This window comes from Pempheris klunzingeri, chromosome 21, assembly GCF_042242105.1.
Source record: "Pempheris klunzingeri isolate RE-2024b chromosome 21, fPemKlu1.hap1, whole genome shotgun sequence".
Classification (NCBI taxonomy): domain Eukaryota; kingdom Metazoa; phylum Chordata; class Actinopteri; order Acropomatiformes; family Pempheridae; genus Pempheris; species Pempheris klunzingeri.
This window is the reverse complement of record NC_092032.1, coordinates 9,970,347-9,993,224: the sequence shown is the minus strand read 5'-3', so window position 1 is coordinate 9,993,224 and position 22,878 is coordinate 9,970,347. Positions and strand designations below refer to the sequence as shown.

The following is a 22,878-nucleotide window of genomic DNA, read 5'->3' as shown; positions in this document are numbered from 1 at the left end:
TAAATGTGTATGTGCCCGTGTGTGTGTGTGTATGTGCTTGCATTTAGAGTGGGTTTGTGCACGTGCGTGTGCTTGCGTGTTTTGTTTGTGATCTGTGTGCCGAGCATCAATGATTCATCGTCATCCGTCTCCCACGCCCTGTCTGCCAGACTGAGTTGGGAGATCGCTGTTTGCTTCATACCAGCCTGTGTGTCATATGAGAGCTCACGGTACGGCCGCATTTGCCTGGAGTCCACTGAAACTGCCCCGCACCCTGCAAAAGGGACGTGGTGTCGCCAGTACGGGTATCTAAATACTGAGTGGAGTGACAATAAACTGCTAACATTCAGTTGTGATGCAGCAATTTGTAGGCTATTCTAGTGTAATTTACATAACAGGGTCATGGTACACCATGAGAATAATTACCCCTTCATTTTCAAACCCAGTATGCATCAATTTGCAGGTTGAATAATGATGAGTTCTGGCCTGTGAATTAACTGGATCCAGCACAGAACCGGGAAACATATTTTTGAATTTCCCAGTCACGTGAGCTTCAATTTAAGACTGATGAAATTGTGGCTGTGCTTTTATGCGCCTCGAATCAGTGAGAGATGCTGTGACAAGGACATGATCCCTCACTGGCTTCCCAACATGTGAGCACTATTGAAAAGGTGTAAATATATGGAATCAGATTTGTTTCAAAAGTTTCAAGCAAAACTTATTAAAAGTCAATCAAAATAAATGGATTTGAGAGAGAAAAAAATGAACTCAAGCAGTTTTGCTTGAAACTTTTGAAACAAATCTGATTCCATAGTAAATACCCCCCCCCAAAAAAAACCATTAGGCATCGTTGCAGTTTTTAAACTTTTTTAAACTTGTTTTACCAAAATCGTCACCGGGAGCAGGGTTACACAAAGACATCATGTCGTTGCCATCCATCATCCATCTCATCTGGTAGAGTGGGATTTACAGCGATCCTCAAATAACACCACCAGTGACTTTGTTGGTGTGTGAAGTTGCTGAGTAGCTGTCTCTCCTTGCCAAAAAGCCTGCTGTTGTGTGTTGGTGTTGTTAGTCATGGTGAGAATCTTTTAGGAAATACACAAACTGCAATCAAATCTACATTAAGTGCAGTTTTGACAGTTAATAAAAGTGTGTATAGTAATATCAGGTGTGGGAAAGTGGCTTTTTTTTAAGATGGTGTAATTAGCAAATAAACTGAAAACATGTTTTACTGTAAGACAGTTGATCTAAAGTGCTTTATGGCTCTTACAGATGACAACATAAGAAAGAAAGCACAAAGAAAACACAAAAACATAAAGTCAGGTGTGTCCCCCTTCCTTGAATCTAAATTTTGTATTGGACCTGTCAATCATTTTGGGACTGATAAGATGTTTATTCGTTCTGATTCGTGTTCTGACTCTTGATGGTTTGAGATTTTGTTTACATTTGGATCACAGACTGAATCATTAATGATTTCTGGGAATCAAATCGAACAAAAACAAACTGAACAGAAGCTCCATGCAAACTGAACAAAAACACGCAGCAAGAACCAGAAATGTGGAACTTTTGATCTTAAATACAAGAGCTCTGTTTGTGTGAGTCTTTTTGAACTACAGCAACTGTCCAGACAGTCGTTTCATTTCAGACATTTGAACAGGTGAAAACTCACTGTGAGAGGAAAGAACTTTGAAACGACAGAAGTTGATATGAGACAAAGACAGAGAGCGGATCATGACCTTCAAGCTGAATCTGAGTGAGTCTGGGGCTCCAACAAGTGGGCAAAGCAGCTGGAGGACTGTGAGACAGCAAATGAGGCTCTGGGCACCCAGGTGGAGGTGTTGAAGGCTCACCTCCAGGGTGCTGAACAGCACATTGCCGGTCAGGAGGCAGAGATCAGAGAGCTGGAGACGGAGAGAGCAGAGAACAAGTCTCTATGGAAGCAAGTAGAGCAGCTCACCAACGAGCTCCAGAGAGAGAGGAGCGAGAGACTGCAGCTGAGTGAACAGTTGCAGCAAAAGAAAAACGCACATCAACAAGTACTTGAGGCTAAGAAGAAGTCTCACACTGAAAGGGTGAAAGTGCATCAGGCACTGATTCAGGGACTGAGGGACGACCAGGATGCCCTCTGTCACGAGTTGGAGAGCCTCGAAATAAGACTGGAGGAACTGGCCTCAACCAACCTCAAGCTGACCACCAAACTCAAGACTGAGGAAGAGGTCGGTCAGGCCCTCCAGGGAGAAATTACCCAGCTGAAGGAAGAGCTGAAGGAGCGGGAGGAGGCGTTCTCCACTGTTTTACAAGCCTTCGATCTCGTTCCAGAGCCCGAAGTACCTGAGGAGAAACTCCCAGAGACATAAAAGCGACGTTCCGGCTGGAAAAGAATCCACCACTTCCTCGTTTGAGGAAGAAGAGCCAGGAGAGTCGGGAGAATAAGTCCACATCCATCTGAGACCGGCTGGGTTCTTTCTGCGTGACGTCCTCTTATTCCTCCATTTTGTCAGCATGGGTCTCCTCCGAGTGCTTTAGTTTCCTACCACAGTCTAAAGCCCCCACGCAATTGCCAATGAATAAAAAAGGCAATGAAAGCATTTCAAAATAAAAGTTCTCTTTGTACAGCCATATTTTGTAGAAGTTGTTTAGTGGTATTACGCACAGGACTGAATGATCAACGTATAAGGACTTGGAAGATTGTGTGTGGTCTATTCTGGCTTTATTGTTTTAAAAGAAAGAAAGACAGAAGACAAAACTTGAGAAAAATGAAGCAAGCCATCATCTCTGCTCATTAAGTTGTATTTAACATCCCTTGTCTCCAAGTTGCAGTTGCAGTGCTTCTCTCTCTCCTCTGACTTTTTTGTGGGTACAGTTTGCTCGGTCTTTTGCATGGATTTCTTAGGAGAACTTGATATAGTGGACCCACATGGGATTCCATTCATTAGCGAAGACTTTTTCCAGTTTATGCATTCGTGGCCCATTAGTGTTTTTTTTCAACACACATTTATTAAATGGCACAAAACGAATAATAATGCTAGCAAAGACTTTTGCTAGCCTTTAAAGATGTACTTGAATGAACTGGTTGGTTAAATAAGATACAGCAACATGCAGTCTGCACTTCCCATCTGTCTGCGCCATACAGCACAGCATAAGGGTAATCTTTCAATCACACAGTTCTATGCTTCACTTACTTTCTGTTGAATTCAACTATACACTTACATACTTACAGAGGAAATTGCATTTAATTTGCAGCTTTTCTCTAGTTATTCAAAATAATAATATGCTTTCTTTGAATTTGTATTTGCGAACACAACATAATTTGCAAAGGGGGAAAAGGAGAGAGGGAAACATTTGACATGTGGTGAGACCTAGAATGAAGACAAAGACTGGAGTTGTGAGAAGAGCGTGCTGTTTTAGCAGTGATTTTTGTTTCTTGGTTGCTGCTGTGTGACTAACTTGATGGGAACTGCTCCCAGGATGAGGGCAGCCAGAGGCTTGTTTGGGAAGCAGGCCACTCATTGGTTTCCTAATTGGTGGGAGTGCAGTGAAATGGCCATCTTTATTGGCCTGTTTTTTGGCTGCCTCTCCTCCAATGAAATGCACTTAAGAGAGTGGAGGACGTGGCCCTGAGGTCACAGAGTAACAGGGATAATTCTAATAAGAAAATACTTACAGACACTAACACAATGCTCGCAGACAAAACACATACTTAAGTGTATTAGGAATTTTGTTGGGCCTATTTAAATGTCAGAGAAAACAGGGGTCTCCTTATGGCAGTGCTATTTATAATGACTTTGTAAGATGAAGCCAAACACACTGGCTTTAGATTTGGTGATCAGATTTGTGGATATGGACTTTAAAGCCATGTGTGTTTTACTGAGAGACTGAGACTGTGGTTGGATTTCAGGCACAAAGCACTTCAGTGTTTTAGTGAGTGACAGACAACAATCTGCACTTAAAAACATTACAAATACTCAGCTTTAATCTGATTTATCTTCTGATTTACTGTGTGCAGCCTCCCTGGTGTATAGCAATAAAGCTGTGCTTATGTTATAAATGACACTGGTGCATTAATGGGAAAGCCAAGGACGTGTGTGCTATCTTCAGCACAAACGCAACCTAAAACCCTTTCTAATCTGGTGAGTGTTTTTCCTTTGTGCTCAGGCAGCGAGCACTTTACAGATTTTTTCATCATGCAAATAGAAAATGCATCGAACTTTTACTTTTTCATTCAAATCGGCCTTCCTGTAGTCACAGTGTAGGTTGTTATAGAGGCGCCTGCCACAAGTGACAAACCTTGATTTCTGGAGCTGTTCTGTAACCTTCTGTGAAACACTTCGCCTATGCTGTGTTCCTCTGCTCGAAAAACCTCTTTCAGAGCTTTCTGGCTTATGAGGCACACACACACACTCACACACACACACACACACAGATCTCAAAAGAGCAACTGCAGCCAAAGACGGTCTCCCTGCTCCCTCCATTGAAGATCACTTCACATGGATTACATAGACTGGTGTTCTGCTTTGAAAAGGGACTTCTAAAAATAGTTCCCATGAAATAAAATGCCCCCATATGGCTGGGCTCCATGATGCCAATCAAAGCAATGACCTTTTTTCTTAAAATGCCCTTTGTGTCAGTCTTTCCCGCTTTGTCTGTATGTCCATCCCTGTTCTCCTCTGCCCTCTCTTTCCCCTGTGTTGCTCCTCTCTAACAGGTGACAGCAGTAGATGTAATTCAGCGTTGTCAGGTTGGTTTTCACTGCTCCCTAACAAGCTGACACTTCACTACATTGGGCTCTGGCAGCTTCAGTACGCTATTCCCCCATTGTCCTGTTTGTCCTTTTCTCATTCACTTGTGTACAGTGTACAATGAGGTTTGAGTCAGGTTAATGATCTATACCCAACGCCTTCCTCTCTCATTATCCACTTCTTACATTTGATGCAGTGAACCTGTACACTGCAGACATTATCATCGGTCTGAGCTTACAAAGACGCAGGGCTGTTTCTACAGGACACACGGTGGTATATTGACACATTGTCAGTTGAGATGACTGATCCTCTGATTACAGGACCATTGCAATAAACACTTTGCCACTCTTAAGTACCCCTAATACCCTGTATATGGTGCAATAAAAAATAATATTTTTTTAAAAAGCTATCTTGTGCACTCGTTGTGTAATCTGTAAAATCCTGTTATTTCAGTGGATTTTCATTTCCTGGCTGAGGTGTTTGATGACAGGAGGATAAAGCCAAGCCTCCCACTCCAACAGTGACCTAAAAAGAACCTACAAAAAGCCTGTGATGCCACCTTATTGAGATTTAATTACCATCATGGGCTTTGTAGTTCTCTCACAAGACATTCAACAAATGAATTTTGTTGACAGACATTTGCCGCTTTCAGCCTCTAATCATAGTGGCTTTTCATGATTTTGGCTCCACAATTGCTCTGATAAAGGCTGCAGGGAGCTGCAGTTTTCATTATCCACACAGTGCAGACAGATGGAGAAGGACTTGAGAGGTGGGAAGTGTAACCGCAGTATATTCTGCCACTAGATTTCCCACAATGCTGGGCTGCTGCAGAGCTCTGCCTCTCCGCATGCTCCCCTTAAAATCCCATGCAGTGATCTGGCTGTGAAGAAGCAGGGAGGCTGAGAGCAGATTATCTCAATTTCCCATATGCTCTATACAGTGGAGCCACAAGGAAATGTTTGCATGCGTACTGCAGTCGGTGAAAACCTGTCTGTGCAGCTTTGTCACTTCATTGGAAGATTGTTGTAGAGTGTTTCAAAGTGAGTTATCCTAAAATGACCCACCTGTGCGGCATCTGGCCAGCTGCTATAGGAGTGAAATTGTGGTCCATGCTCTAATCTAATTGTCTCTAATGTATTGTACTGCTGTATGAATGCTGTTTGAAGTGAGTTATCCCCCCAAATAGTGATTATATTCTGTTCCATGCAGAGTGACAGTAAAACACAAATTATGGTATCTGGAAATTCAGACCACAGGCAGGTGGACACCAATGAGACAAACCATGAATTGTGTCCAAATAATTACTGAATTAGATTACTTTCATCTGCAGGATTTTAAACACATTATTGATTAGTCATTACAAACTGATAGTAAGCATTAAACAGGATGCTTATCTGACGATAGTACAAAATGATTCACAAAATAAACTGAGATGAGGTGGGGTTCTTTAAAAGTGTCCCTATAGTAAGATGATAATAGACTATTGTATTGCAGTGCAACGATAAAAGGTGCAGTTTTGATACTCTTATTATGTTCAGTTTCTGATCTACAGTGGAGAAAGTGATCTATTGCTGTATCAGGATACCAGTATATCAGGTGTCAAATGTTTGTTTAAAAGAGAATATGGTATTGAAGAATTATTATTAGATGTCTCTAATGGAGAACAATTGATTATGTTGCTTTTGTGTGTGTTTTAAAATCTTCGTGAGGGTCAATATCTAATCCTACTTTTCATTAAATGACAGAGAATCAGTACTGGCAGTGTATAATTTAGGTCTGACAGTCTAACTCCTAAAAATCAGGACTACTGCTTTGAGAAACCAGACAGTGTTAACAGTTTATATTTCACTTTTGTCCCTATATCCATGCTCTGTCTGAGAGCACTTTGTCCCAATATAACTCATTTCCAGTTGTCCATACCGTGCCACAGGCTCTCCAAGCTGCCGACACATTCATCTGTAACACCATGGACGGTGATGGTGTGAAGCTGCGTGATAAAGAGGAAAAGAGAAACAGAGGAGAAGACAGAGACAGAGAGAGGGAGAGTAAAGTTGACAGCTAAAGAAAGGGCTAGTAGGAAGGAGAGATGGCAGAGTAAATAGCCTGACTTTAGACTTTTTAAAGATGTAGGTAAGTAAAGTGAATAGCGCAGAATACCCTGTCGTGAACCTGCAGTAGTCATCTAGGCTAAATGCTGCAGTATACCAGAAACACAATCAAAACTGTGCAAATTTAAGCTGCTGTGGAACAATTTCTGCATGCAAATGCGTCTTCAGTCATAGGGGTCTGTTCATTTAATGACCCTCTGCTCTGCATGGGAGAGCCTAACAACCGCTGGTCTCTCTATAAAATAAAACAGAAACTCAGTGTTTTCTATACACCTCTCTCAACATAAGGGACCTTGTTTCAAATTAATTGGACTTCTTAATGAGCAGCATGCAATGTGGTTTGTATGCAGCCTGGCCATTTTGTAAGTATTGGAACATATAAAGTGTGGCTGTGTGTGTGTGTGTGTGTGTGTGTGTGTGTGTGTGTGTGTGTGCAGGAACACAAATACACATATTTAGAAAGAGACAGAAAAAAGAGACAGAAATGTGAAAGATTGTGATAATGATAGAGGAGACAAGAGAAGAGAAAGACATCTCTAGCCACATTATTGTGCAGGATGAGCTCTTTTTATATCCCTCTTCCTGCCTATCTGAATGTCAATCACAGGGGCACATGCAGGTGATCAAGATTCCAGTTGCTTCCTGGAAAGGTTATGTACAGAACCACTGCTGTGAGAGAGTTGTTTTCGTGTCTGCTGCAAACCAGATGCTGTTTTAAATCTTACCGACAGGGTAGTACAGCTGTGGGCAGGTTTGCTGAAAATCTCACTGGCTTTTTAGCAGTTGACCCATGACCTTGTCCTTGTCCTTCGGTCTGTTCTGCCAACACTGAATACATTTCAAAAGAGAGTTTTTAGTGCTAGCAACAAAGACGGTATAGCTCAGGGAAAATCACTGCAATGAATATGCAAAACAATGCCTCAAACGTGCAGACATTGTTACAAACAGCACATGAGAACCTAGATCCCTTGAAGCATACTCTAAACATTTAAAAATATATTAAGTCGTCAGTATAATTAGTAAAAACACATCCAAGTGTTACGCTGGTAAAGATATCTTTATGCATATTCACGTACACTATCTTTATAATAACATTTATATTATAGAAAGTAAATGGTCCTTCCACTTGCATAAATCAGATCCGATATGCACAAATACACAACCCCAGTAGTGCTTAATACTTATTTGGAGTTAGATTTTCTCTTTGTCCACAGAACAGAAATTAATCAGTCTTAATATCCTTCCCCGGCTGCACCCTACATTTGTTTTTGAAAAAGTCCATCTTCAGCTGAGGACATATTTCAGTTGCAGTTTCCATATTTGTAAAATAATGATTAGGGAAAACCAAATTTCACTCTCCATATACCCTGCACCCTGCTATCATTAAGCAAGACACTGAACCGTCATTGCTCTGTTGACCTTTGGTCTCTGTGTGGTAGAGGACAAGGGTAAAGGTACATTTTTTTTACATGGATTCAAGTGTTGTCAAACACAATGCTGATTAATATTCCTTTAGTATTGTTTTATATTTCCTTTGGACAGTTGAATAATTTATGCAAGGGTTGCCATCTATCCATGCAGGGAGTGAATTTTGACCAGTTGGCAGAGTAATTAGATGAAGCAAAGGATTCCTGTAGGAACAGTAGCACATCATTTGCATAGAGACCAATTTTGTACCGTCTGGTGTATTCTTGGCGTTTTCTTGATTGAGTGGTGTGAGCTGATTGACTTCCTTTTATGATACTTTTATGAAGTACTTGAAGTACTCCAATATATACATACTGTATGTCCTGATAATATAACAGATATTGACATAAGGTCAGTTTTTCATTGCTTTCTTGTTCCCTCATAAAAATGGATTGTCCATGTGTGAAGAAAAGGCTTATTCCTGGTGCACTAGGATAAAGTTGATGTAAAGAAAGCAAGACTGTACTGAATACAATAACTCCCTCAGCTTTTTACTCATTAAGACCTCACAACTCGCCTCAACTTTCAACTTCCCAAACATCGGGTGCTTTGATCTAACCCTGGAGCTGAGAACAATCTAATTTTTCGTCTTATTTTCCTCTATTAACAAGAACAGTCACTCTGCAAGTCTTCAGAAGAGACTAGAGTCTATTTGATGTTCTGTTAAAGTGAACCCCCACCCTTTTCTCTTCTCCCTTTGCTCCCATCCCTACAGCAGCCTCAATAGAAGCTGAACCAATTCATTAGAAGGCTCAGAAAGTCAATTATGGTAATGGTTCCCTTTGCCAGGGGAAGTGGAAACTCAGCAAAGCCAGATACTTTATATTGCACTTCTTCTACATGTTCTTCTATATATTTTATTTAGACCTCATTTAGATGTGCAAATCAATCTTCTGAAGTATAGAGGGCAAAAGGGCTGGAGAGAGGAGGGGATGGGAGCCATTGGTTCCAAAGCTTCTTCGCAGTCAAGTAAAGACAAAGTGATGATAGAGGAAGGGTAGACCCAGTGTCAGGAGACCATCCACAGGAATCCCTCTTACTTATTCATGCAGCAGCCGAGCATCGGGGAATCTCCCAGCCTCATTATGAAATGTGTATTTGTAGAAGCTCACACAGCGGTGCAGCTCTTGCTTGAAAGCCTCTGCTTATCCACTCCACTCTCCTCCCTTCTTCTTCACTTTTTTAGATCAGATCACTCTAGGGAAGCAATGTCATGCTTCATTCATCGAGACGCCTCTCCCATTGTCCTAAATCCCTCTCTCTCCTCTCTGAAATGGAAAGCTTGGTTAATTTCAACAAGTTTGTGTAGCTGGCATCAAAGGGAGCAGATGCCTGAGCTGAAGTTTGCATTAACTTATCTGTTTTTGTGCCAATTTGGATGACAGGCAGAGGAATGAAAGCATGTATGCATGCAAATTAAGACACACTTCAATAATTATTTGGGGCACATTTATTCTGCTGTTAAAATGGTGCTAAAATTCTGCTGTTATGTATACTGTAAAGACTATAAATAGGTGCTTTAGTGAAACATTCACTAAACCCCTCCTCCAAAAACGTTTTGTTCAACCATTGCTTAGGCACGGCAGGCCTGTCAAGCTTTGGATTTCTCTAAAGCAGCGTGCTTTAGGATGTTATAAGAGCAATGCCCTTTATTTGAAGAGTTTGGAAGGTGGTGTCGTTTACAGTTACAGGCTAAACATGTGAAGGCTACTTTTATGTATCTGTATCTGAAATCAGGGACCCATCATTTCAAAAATTGCCAAGAATTTCGAGAGGCAAATCTGCCACTGTATATAAGCTTTATGAAACCAGGGGTTTAACAGTCAGTAGTTTTTTAATCTTCTCTTTGAGGATGTGACCATGCATGCTACTCAGGCATACAGCTTAATTTGAAAGTGAACTGAGATATCACTCTGATAATATCTCCACCATATTCAACCCTCACCTGTTCATCAGTATTTTTTTTCATTTTAAAGGTCGCTCCCTGTGGCTCCAGCTCACTTCACAATACAGAGAACTTATTTCTATTTCTGCCTCATATGATGCCACCTCGATGCTTCTCTTCCAGATTCATTTTAGTGCCGCCGTCCTCGGGCCCAGAGGGAGATAAAGGGGCCGTGCCTCTCACTGGAGTTGGCAGCCACCATTAGACAGACTAGGTTGACCCATGGCATGAAATTAAGGAGCTGAGGCCCATTGAGCGGCCAGGCTGATAGGGGCAGGGGACAATAAATCCACTGAGAAAGAGGGAGGGCGGATAAGGAAGAGGGGGTGGGATGGATGTAACAGCCCATGCAGCCTCAGGGGCACTCTGGATCCCTTTATTAGCATGGCTATTTTCACCCTCTTCATTGAGCAGAAGCATCAGCACGCACACACACACACACACACACACAATAAAACACTCTGTCATCTCGTCTGAATGTACTCTCACTTTCTCCCTCTCTCTTTCATAATCAGAGAGATGGACATATGCAGCATGTCTTTAAGTGTGTAGAGCGTGTGTGTCCCTGTGACACCATAAAAGACTTATTTAACCTTTGCTGGACATGCACAAAATGTTTGTGGTCATGTGGCCACCCACAGATATTGTAGAGGGACAGGTTTGGCTTACAGAGGTCACTGAAATTATACCCACGCTAAAGTCATAGCTCCCTCAAAGGATTAGGCTGGCTGTATTTTATATTAAAAACGATTCCTGTAAGATGACTGAAACAAACAGTATCCATTTCTTCCAGCCCCAAGTCCATACATTCCTAAGGCCTATGGCACAGATGAAAAAACTATATGATGCTTTGGCAACACACACACACTTTGGTACATTTTGGTATTTTTCATGGTATCTGTTGACTATAAGAAAGATAAAAAAAAATGTAGAATATCATCTTGTCCTTTAGACACAGGTGTTGCCGTTATTCTGTAAGAAGTCAGTGACTCACAAAAGTCCACTCATTTTGTTATTGATACACTAATATAGTAGGTGTCAGAAGCTAAGCACAAAATGTTCATTCAGAGAGAGGTTACACACACTGTACACACTCCTACCACTCAGTAGCTGCACTTCTAAATACAGCGTGCGCTTGTGTGTTTTTTTTTCTCCTTGAACAGTAAATCTGTCTTTGTGTGTTGAGTGTGTTTGGCCTCACTAATGTGGCAGTGACAGTGGCATGAGAAAGCAAAAGGAGAGCAGGAGGGACTGCAAGATTAAACACAAAGCTGGCAGAGTTTCATGCAATCCGGCGCAACCCTAGCGCAAAGGAGCGCTTTTCTGAGGGCTTTTCATAACGCTCTCTGTAATGAATTACTTCTTATGTAATTAGTTGGCATTCATGCACCAACCGGCCGCGCACTGTGAAATGAGGAAAAGCCTGGAAAAAGGTGTGACGTCACATCTGGAAACTGCAGTCATACGCATATCAATGAACAGCAACAGATCCTGCATGATATTCCTGCAAACAAATACTATTCATACCTTTAATACGGCATCCAGAGAGAGAGAGAGAGAGAGAGAGAGACTTGAATCTCCTTAAAAAGCCAATTATTGGCTTCAAATCAAAGAACAGCACTTTTAATACATCATAACAGTCTGACAGCAAACACACACCTATTAAATTTGCACTATAACACAAAACCGCAGTTCTGCCTGACTGATTCTGTCTGATTTTTATTGGATTTTATCCCCAAGAAAGGCTTCAGTCTTTCTTGAAATAATTGAAAATATCTATAGAGCTTTGTTATTTTAATAATTAAAAGATGCTCAACCAGATTTTAATGGATGTGTTGGCTTGAGCTCAAAGTTATTATCCTTATGTAATTATACTCAAATCTAATTCCTGCCAGTTTCTTTGCCATCTGTTCTTTATGACTTAATATCATGTTTTCTGTCTTTCCTCCCTCCTCCCTTCCTTCTTTCTTCTTTGTCTGCAGGATTTTAAGGACACAGTCTCTTGAATGGTATTACAACAATGTGAAGAGTCGCTTCAAGAGGTTCGGCAGCGCCAAGGTTTTGAAGACTTTGTACAGGAAACACATTATCGAGAGAGGAGCGCTCTCTGATCTCCCAGGTAACTTCATCCTTCTCGCATATATTTCGTCAGCCATGTGCGGTCTTTGTCAAATTGCCATTCTCTTGCTATTTATTTTTATCTCCTGCATCATTTTGATTGCAGAGCAGCCTTCTGTCTCTGCGCAATGCTGTGTCATGTTGTGATTAAAGCAATTTCACTGATTTGGCCAGAGACGTAATACAACTCCAAATTCATTTGATATGCAAGGCTATGGTCGGACATTAAGAGGAAACACAAGCAAGCTCACTTGATTGCTCATTAGCTTTCTTTGTTAAATGATCACTCACTGTGTTTCCCAGATTTTTGTTCAGATTTTGGCATGTAGAAACAAAGATTTTTCCACAGACAAATACACACATACACACATCTTCAGGGTTAAGTTAAGGATGGGCGATTGTTACATGGAGATATTTGTATTTTCCCTTTTCTTTACATTTAATTTCAATTTGATTTGATCACAACATTTGAGGAAACTGCTTTCCTCTATGCCTGCAGTTTAATTCGGAAAGTACTACTGTTGCTGGTCAGTCCGTGGATGTGATGTGAACTTCTGTGTGTGAGAAAGGCAGTGCTGCTGCCTGTGTGAGATTGTGCCAGTACTGATGGTGACAGACTGCTGGTGAGCTGCCCCGCAGGACTCGTCCTGCCAGTTAATCCCTGCGGTGGCTCAAGCCACTTTCCGACCTCAGTGAATTGTTCCAGTGCAGGACAGCAGCAGGGGCAGCTTTTACCCAGCCTCCCAGATAACAATATTTTGACCCAGCTGCAACATGATCGGCCTGCCTCTGTGGCTGACTCCAAGGCATTATTTCCAACCCTGGTCCATGGGATTAAATGGATGAAGAGAGCACAGAGGGGATAAATCAGGTCAGACTTGAGGAAGAGGCTGAGATGAGGGCATGTTTAGGAATGCTGCACACGGTGACCACAACTGGAGTTTATTTTTGCCTGCAGTGTCTAAAGTGATATAAACAAAATTAATACCATCGTAAGCATAAGAAGCTGTGTCTGCCTCTAAGCAGCCCACACAATAGAGGGATACAGCTAGCTGGCAATGCTTGTAAAGTTTATGTCTGTTATTACTGTGACATTAGTTCATTTCCTTTTTGCAGACAGCACGTCTAGCCATCATAAAGCCGGCATGTCTATCTGCATGGGCTAAAATAGCTAGATTTGGCTCCATGGGAATCTAAAAATATGTTGGTCAGAAAGAAGCTTAGTAGGCCTAGTTAGCCTAATAACATGGTATGTCAGCGCAGTTCAGTCCAGATATTTACTGTCCAACAACAGGAAAGGATTTTTGCGGCAGAAAAACATGGTGGTCGCACATACAGTACAGAAAAAAAAAGAAAGCTTTACGTAATAACAGTAAAAATAAGAACAAGGATAAAAGCTAAGCCTTGAAGTGACTCTGATGCTTTAGTTGTTTTTATAGCTGCACTCTGCACATCAGTCGTGGTCTGCAGTGCAAGGAAGCCAAAACCTAAAGGGATGAAATAGAGTAATTGATCAATTTCCCACTGATGGACATTTTTGACATTTCACAGTTCGTTTGCCTCAGTTAAATAACGTTCTAATAAGTAGGAAGCTTTCCCAGGACAGGCATGTGTTTCATCTGCAGTGTATGAGTAGACTCTCCTTCTAAACCTCAAGTTTTCTGATTTCCTCTCCACTTTTTTCCACCTAATCATCCATCCTGCTGCCCCCACATCACCCCACTCAATCTAGCTCTCTACTTTCCTCTCTCCTCTCCTCTCCTGTCCTCTCCTCTCCTCTCTTCTCCTCTCCTCTCCTCTCCTCTCCTCTCCTCTCTTACATCATGTGGGTTGGAGATGGAAGGATTATGTGACTCAGCTGCCGGTCTCCAAGCTCACATGAGCCCAACAGATTATACCGCTTCCAATTCTCAAATACTCGCATCGCCGCTCCCACTAACTGGTTAGCTGACTTGCCATATGATTATGGATATACTGTGATGTGTGTGCGTGTGCAGACCCTGTGGGCTGCTTGTGTGTGTCTCGATATTAAAGCTTCGGTCAGATATTGTTGGCTCACGCCGGGGAACCTGAGATTTATTGGCTGCCAAAGATTTTTTTTCATTTTGTGTGCATGCACATGAAAATATCTTGTTATTTTCATCCTTCACCCACCCCCTTTGTGTTTTATATAGCAGATTGAATCAAAGGGGATTAACGTTAATTTTAAAAAGCCAAAGCTAGACCTGTCAAAAACATGATTGGATTTTAATTTATATGAAAGAAAAAAAAGCCTCTTTTGCAGCAAATAATGGGATATGTCAAGTGTTTAAACAAGTCTATAACAGGAACAGATTATCAGCATGTATATCAAGACGTCTGTGCTTTCAGTTGAATAGAATATAATGAGATTTAGTTCAGCAAGTAAATCAGCAGTAGATTGGAGAAAAATTCAATTAGATAAAGATGTTGCTCATTAACAAACTGATGTTACGCCATCTCGCTCGGTCTACTTTGTTCCGAGAACAGGAGCTTTTGTTATGTAGCCCAGAAACTCTTAATAGTGGTGTCCCCTCCTCATGCATACAGGAACGCAGCCACAGGAATGTAAAACAATCTCGTAAACCGACCATATGTGAACTATGGGCTGCCTCTATACGTGTGCTAGTAAAGAATTTTTTTTTTTAATTTATCACCAAGGGGCCTATGCTTGAAAAAAATCAATTCTGTGCAAGTGTGAAATGGCAGCTAACATGACAGACGGTGAGAGAGATGTGACTGTTTTACATCTATCATGTCCCCAGAGAGAATATGTGACCTTCAAACCAACAGGAAGAGAAGAGGGAACAAGCGGTTTGTACTTTTGTGTCCATCATCTCTGGTGGAGGGGAGTAATGCTCCTGTGTGACCTGTAACAAATACCAGCCTCTGTGTATATGCGCAGGAGAGAGTGAGAGTGTTGCTCTGCATGATAGATGTGGCCCCTGGAGAGTTTTGACATTAAACATGGATGAAGTGTTGGTCTTCACGTACTGTAATGATGAAATACCAGAGAAGAAACACCCAGTGTTTTCCAACTACTAAGAAATTAGTAATTAATGCCTTGAAACCAGTAGCTTGTAACATTAAATCAAACAATTAAATGTGCACAACAGTTGGGTTTACTCTTATATTCAGCCTGAGGCTACATGTCAACAAACTGACATTATAAGATATGACAGAAAACAGTGGAGCCACACCATAGTGGTGTGGTAAAAGGTTAAAGAGAGAAAAACAAATCACATAATACGTTTTTTAAAAACTGAACTGAATGGAGGGAACAATGACCGGAATAAGTGTGTAAACACACAGTCTTGGGATTAAGTGAGATTAATAGATTTAAGACTAAAGAGTAAAAAATAAATTCAGTTTGTAAGGGAAGTACCAAAAAAAAAACATACGCCTTCATTCCAAGAGTCAGATGAGGAGCTTGATGGCACTCTCATGTCTGTAGGCTAAATATGAAGCTACAGCCAGCAGTTGGTTAGCTTAGCTTAGCATAAAGACTGGAAATGGGGGAAGCTTGACTCTGTTCACTTTTAAAGCTCAGTAATAAACATGTTATATCTTGTTTAATCTTTACAAAAAGTGTAAAATACACACCTCATGGTTTTAAAGTTTTTCTTTCCCTCTGTTTCCAGTCTTTATGCTAAGCTAAGCTAACCAGCTGCTGGCACAGCTTCATATTTACTCCACAGACGTGTTAACAATCTTTTCACCCAACTCTGAGTGAGATGAGAAGTGAGCAAATATATTTCCCTCTCTAAAGAGTACATATTCAAAAACAGACAAGTTTATTTGAGTGAGTCCAAACAGACATCTCTGGTGCATGACGTATTTTTTATCTCACTGGCACTGTAATTTTCTGCTGTGGCTGTGTGTCTCTCTAAAGTAAATGCGCTGGGTATTATGTTTGTTTCCACCGTGATAAATCGGTATAAGCTCACTGGCTAATACTTGTAATTTTTCAAACGGCTCAGCTATTTGTTAAATATCTCCATCACAGGGTAATTTTAATGCATCACTCCCCACTTCTCCAGTCTAGTTTTAGGTATAGCATCATAAAATTCCCCATGAAATGCAATGTGATGAGGCTGTTATGAAGTATCAGAAGCACTTTTATTTTTTTACACTTAAATCTCATTCATTTCAAACTGGGGATTACTGTTGTCCCACTTTTCTCCCACCTTTTGTATTTGCTGTCACTTCGCTCCAAATGTCTGTGGGAGGCTGCTCATCTATCCAGTAAGATGAAGTTGACTCGAGAAATGTGCAAACATATCATCACCTTCAAACATGCTATTCCCTCTGGGGAGAAAAATTGTGAGAGAGAAAGAGAGAGAGAGAGGGGAAGAGAGGGGAAGAGAGAGAGAGGGAAATCAGTGCAGTGTTTTGAAGCTTTCTTTGGCTGCAGCCGCCTTTTTAGAACGATAACAAAGGAAGAGACGATGTCCTTGCGTGTGTGTATGTGTGTGTGTTTCTTTGCTCTATATGCATTAATACTGCTAGACAGAGACACAACCACACCTGATAACATCAAAGAAAGCAATGGTGCACTTTATAACAATTACTGTATATTTTTATTAGCAAAAAAAACAGAAAATACTCTTCCACCAATACATTTTTCTTCACCATATGTGCCTGCGGAGGGTTTTTATGCTCTTCGGGTTTGTTTTATGCGTGTGTGTGTGTATGTGTGTGTGTTTGTGTGTCTGGCTGGCTGCATATGCTAGGCCAGAGCTGCACTTAATTAAAAGATGAAATAAGTCATTGGACAAATAACTGGAGAGAAACACACGGACTGCAACAGTTTCTGTCAAAGTTTCTGGCGGATTATTTTTCACTCCAGAGAAGAAAAAAAAAAGTGTTGATGTTGTGGGTGATTGTTGTTGGTATAATTATATTTTGATGGTAATCAAAAGACTTCCTCACCATCATAGTTTTCCTGACTGTCACTATTATTGTATGTTTATGAGCTCTAGTTTCAAAGTCTGAGTTGCTAAAGATCTTTCCATTCATCGGCTGTATTGTTGGAAAATCAAACCCAAAAGATTCAGAATGAACAAATAGAAACTGTTAACAGAAAGTGTAGCCTGGCAACAGGGATGATTGTTCAGAGTTAATTTAGGTTTGCTCTCCACTGATTGCCTTAGAATCTGCAGTGTTTCCGAAATGTGTTCACTCTTTGGCCCAATTCCTTATTTTGTGTCGTTATGCTGAACAAATACAACCACTTTGTGTGGACCGACCAAGGTCAGATAATGAAACTCCTATTCATTTCTATATTTCTGGCCGTGGGGATGTTTTCTTTTTTAGCTTAATGAAGACAAATGCTTTCATGAAACTAGGACCAGCACTGTTTCATAACTGTGGTCAAGAAAGTAGGATAGGAAGTGAGGAGTTTGGATGAGAATTACTCTTGTCAACTAGGGTGAGCATTGTGCACTATGCTGCTGATCCATTCCTGTCCAATGAGTGGTTACTTAGCCAAAAACTGTCTCAACCGTCAACACTCAGCTACAGTGTAGTAGGTTAGATGTGGCTAGTCTAGTGAGTCACCGCCAGCAAAACATGAACAGAGACATTGGGCCTCCTCTGCCAAAACAGCGAAGCTGAATGAAGTAACCAAACATGAGGCCTTTCAAAACGTTTTCAGCAGCACCTTAAAAGATAAATCAACTGTAGGGTGGCTCAAAAACGCACAGGCGTGTAGTGACTTTTTGGGTGATTTGTTTTGCCTGTGTTCTTTGAGCTGAAAGCTTGGTGACTCAGAGTACAGTGTTGTGTCTGTAGGGATTGGAGGGCAGAATGTTAAACAGGAGCCCAGAGCCACTGCTGTCGAAAAGCAAACAACTACGGGGCTCGGACCGCGCTGGTGTCAAGAATGCAACTGACTCTATTTGTGTGGAGCTCACTTCCATGTGCACATGTCAGCTTGCCTGCACATGAGGAATGATGGAGATGTCCTGGAAACTGGGACTCTGTTTAGTTAGTATTTATAATCGTTTCTGAATCCTTTTAGCATCTCCATCTGACCTGATTTTTAGGGATGGGTTTTTTTTTGTTTTTTTTTCCTTTTTGGGCAATTGGGGCACGATTCTGTAATAGAGAATGCATTAGAAATTGAAAATAGTAATTTTACAACATACTAACAATAGTGTTGTTTTTAATCGCTATATATCTTACACCCCACACTTCAGAATCAGCAGACAATGGTGCCATTTCAGCCAGTCCAACACTGATCTTTCAATTGCTGACGTTTTTGTAAAGCTGTTGTTTTCTGTTCCGTGCAGTGGTCTGTGTGGGATTGACATTTTCTTCTACTGTTGGCTCCATGTTGAACATTATCTATCACTCCCAGCTGCGTTCGGGGGTCATTTTCTGCAGCCTTGTTCTTTCCCGGGTTCATACATTAGAGGGATGAGTCGGCACAGTGGCCTGCAGGTGATGGTAGTTACATTATGAAAATGTGAAAATTAAATACCAAAAGCTTTTGCTAATTACTGGAGACATTGTGCTCCTTCATTTCGCATTCCACCTCCATCATTTGAACTTTAAAGGCCATGTTAGCCCTGGGACCAATTAATTTCTGCACACACAGACACACACACACGTGATTGCTTCTGATTACTTCTGTCCCACAACACCCTCCTGGTTTGTTTTTATGACAGATTGAAATTACATATGCCTCATCTCCACTAACTGAAAGTAAAACTCTTATCTCTCAAGTAACAGAGACGAATGAAGTTGGTGTGGGTTTGTTTACTTCCTCTACCTCCCAGCCCGTCGTGATGCAAGCAGACATCCTGTCAGTTGAGCCGTTGTTCTGAGACTGTGTGTGCTGCCAGATGCTGCATTGTAATTGAAAGGAAACCGTCTGGACTCTCCTCCCTCCTCCTGCTGCTGCTGCTGGCACTTCAGGAACGATAGCTCTAAGTGGAGCTTTACTGGTCCATTTATTTATACACTCTGTTTTTTGTTGTTGTTGTTCCCTCTGTCTCTCCATATATTTGTAGTCGTCTTCATGACGCTCAGTCAATTTGCAGAAAGTTTTAGCCAAAACAAATGCATCAAGTGGTCCCATCTAATCATATTACAGTAGGCGTAATTAATAACTACGCGTACATTGATCTTGAATGATCATGAAGGGAGGGGTATGTTAGAGCTCTGAGATATATGCACTTATATATATGGTTGAAACAACTATAGAGAGACACAAAACATCCACAGAGATGCACAAAATTAATATAAAATGACTACAATGCAAGATGCAGTGCTGTCGTTTGTGGTATTTTTCACCTCTTTGTGTGTGTCTTGCCCTTTTGTGGGAAAGATGGGTCCTTTTACATGTCTGTGTCCAAAGGCCCCTTGTCTCATTATCTGTCCGTGGTTGAAGGCTATTTATAGTTCAGAATAGCAGCTGTTATTCATTTATGACTATTGATAATGCACAGTTTGTTATTGCCAAGAAGCAGGGCTTTAAATTTGAGTCTTATTGACAAGTTTTACAAATGTGCCTTTTAATCTGTGCCTCAGCCTGGCCTCCTCATTTCTAAACCTGCCCCCTGATTACAGATGTTTCCACAAATATAACTGGAGAGTTTAATTTATTGATCAAAAGCTTAAATCTCTGTCAAAGTAAGGAAGATAACTTCCTGTTGCATTGAACATTGAACTGAGACGACCACTCCTACTGATAACATAAGTTGATCCGAGACAAAGACAGAGAGCGGACCATGACCTTCAAGCTGAATCTGAGTCAGTCTGGGGCTCCAACAAGTGGGCAAAGCAGCTGGAGGACTGTGAGACAGCAAATGAGGCTCTGGGCACCCAGGTGGAGGTGTTGAAGGCTCACCTCCAGGGTGCTGAACAGCACATTGCCGGTCAGGAGGCAGAGATCGGAGAGCTGGAGACGGAGAGAGCAGACAACAAGTCTCTATGGAAGCAAGTAGAGCAGCTCACCAACGAGCTCCAGAGAGAGAGGAGCGAGAGACTGCAGCTGAGTGAACAGTTGCAGCAAAAAAAAGACGCACATCTCTGGGATCCTCACGTCCACGTCGGTTTTCTCCCACACTCCAAAGAGATGAAACTGAATGAAACGTGTGTGGGTTTGTTTACTTTCCACTACCTCTCCAGTTATGTTGGGTTTTATATGCTTTACAGCCATGGAGCCATTGTGCTAGTTTATCTTCTCTTTGGTGACACTTAAATCTATAGTTACTCTTCAGTCACTCCCACTTTACTGTATAGTACACTATATTTATCCATTTTATTTGTCTGAATTTTGCACTATATATTTCTCTCTAATTCCTCCCCAAATGAGTGACAAAGTCCATTGCATATGAATAGTACTTATATATATATATATATATATATATATATATATATATATATATATATATATATATATATATATATATATATATATATATATATATATATGAATTTGTTCAGAAAGGTAATGTAGTCCCACTTTATTTCTCACACACACACACACACACACACACACACACACATGCACACTGACAGTGTCTGCAATGTCAGCAGCTGCAGACACCCTTGCAGATGCAGGCCACTGCTGTCATCCCTGTGGTTACCATGGTAATATCGAGTGATTTCCTCCTCCACTTCCCTGAGTGGTGGGTATAGCAAGTGGTGAGGAACAAAGTCGAGACGATGGTCATGGAGTGAGAATACAGAAGTTGGACACACAGCCGAATGCACTGGACTGAGACACTGACACACACACAAAGTGACCTTTCATCACCTCTTTAATGCAGAAGTGCCGGTCAGGGCCAACTAATGACAAAGGAATCACTCTGTTGTGTCACTAGTATGACTCATAAGTGAAAAGTAGGCGTAAATGGAAAGAACGATAAACAAAACAATAGTGTGGTGTCTCCCTTGGTGTTCACTGTCATCTTTAAATACGCTGTAAAGCCCAGTGAGATGCATCGTTTAATCATGTTAAAGGAGTAGTGTGAAATATTACATCTGACCAGTGCTAAAGCTGCTACAATCAATATTTTCTATTAGCAAAGGATCAAATGACAATGTGAAATTTTGCTCGTTCACCTGACTCGTCTCAGTTGTACGGAGCTTTATTACACCTTTCAGTACATTTAGTTGGTTCAATATCACCCTTCCCACCAACCTAATTTACAGACAAACAGCTCTTATAAACCCACTGTGTGCTACTCTGCCCAGCAGCAAACATCGGACAGACAAAGTTAGCAACTAGCTGGTGAACATGGAAGCATTTAGCAAGTAAAAAGCCAGATATTCCCCTCAGGCTCAGTGTGTATATGCACAAGTGTTTGCTAACAAATTTACCACAACAACTTTGTTAGATGATAACCAGTGTTTTGTTTACAGGTTGTTGCACTACACCCAAGTGGTCAAAAATTAGCGCACAACAAGACCTCCAGATCAAATGACAAAATACACTGTTTGTCCATCCTCCTCTCTCCCCCTTTGTCTGATCTTTCCGTTTGTCTGTGCTTTCTTAAACAAAAAGGTTGATAAAAACGGTTTATCTTTATCATGATGTGACAATGCCATGGTTAAGGTTTGGTTAGGTTTAGAGACAAAAACTATGTAGGTTAAAAGAAAGCTTTGTTAAGGTTACAAAAACATTGTGGTTTTGGATAAAATGACTACTGAGTGTTAAGGGACCTTCGTCGTCATTGTTTACAATCATACACTCATGGTTAAGATTTGGTAATGATCGTGGCCGTGCTAACAAAAACAGTAAATACACTACTTGGGTAAATGTACTGAGTAAGCTCTGACCACTGCATCTGACAAACTAATGAGTGAGCAAATCAAATGATGTTAAGTTCCAGTCGACAGCAACGCACACAGTTACATTCTCTTTCTTTTCCACGATAAGCAGCCACAATATGCAGGACGGTTTCCTGCAGGCTGCACCCGTAAACACCCACATGACTGACAGGTGACAGCAAGACTGGTTTGGATATCTCAGAGATAGCAAAGTTATGCTGACAGGCTGTTGTGACAGAGGTGGACGCTGGTATGTAAACAGCGCTGAGCTGGTGTGGGATGAATTATCATCATACTCAGTGTATCTGTGTATCAGCTTCCCTGTGTGTGTGTGTGTGCTTCTTGCGAGGTGGCTCACTTTCACTGACAGCAGTCCTTTTGTGTCTACATTGTCCTTAGCTGCTGCAGGTAATTTCCTCACCTACTGTCTCCTTCCACACTGCCAGAAACTATAATACAGCTCTAACCAAGCGAGAACAGTACAGCTCTGCTGAACACCGCTTCAGTCAGAGTGTAACAACTCTGGGAGTGAGGGACAGGTGGAGCGTGTAATGGTTTGGGGACTTGTTACACCGTGCTGCGACTGGGAGGACTGGGCCTGTAAATGGAGATACACGGGGCAAAGTGGAGCTAGACACACACACACACACACACACGTACCTTTTTGGTGAAGCTATTGTTAAGGCAGATGTTGCCTGTAGTTCAATGTGTAGAAAGG

At 41.3% G+C, this 22,878-nt stretch overlaps 1 protein-coding gene across 1 annotated transcript in view; it reads left to right on the top strand.

The window, feature by feature from the left end:
- myripb (myosin VIIA and Rab interacting protein b) overlaps nucleotides 1-22,878 on the top strand; it is a 97,840-nt gene that overhangs the window by 58,476 nt on the left and 16,486 nt on the right. The window contains exon 3 of the mRNA XM_070853246.1: nucleotides 12,224-12,360. Within this exon, the coding sequence (XP_070709347.1) occupies nucleotides 12,224-12,360 (137 nt within the window). The remainder of the gene's footprint in view (nucleotides 1-12,223; nucleotides 12,361-22,878) is intronic.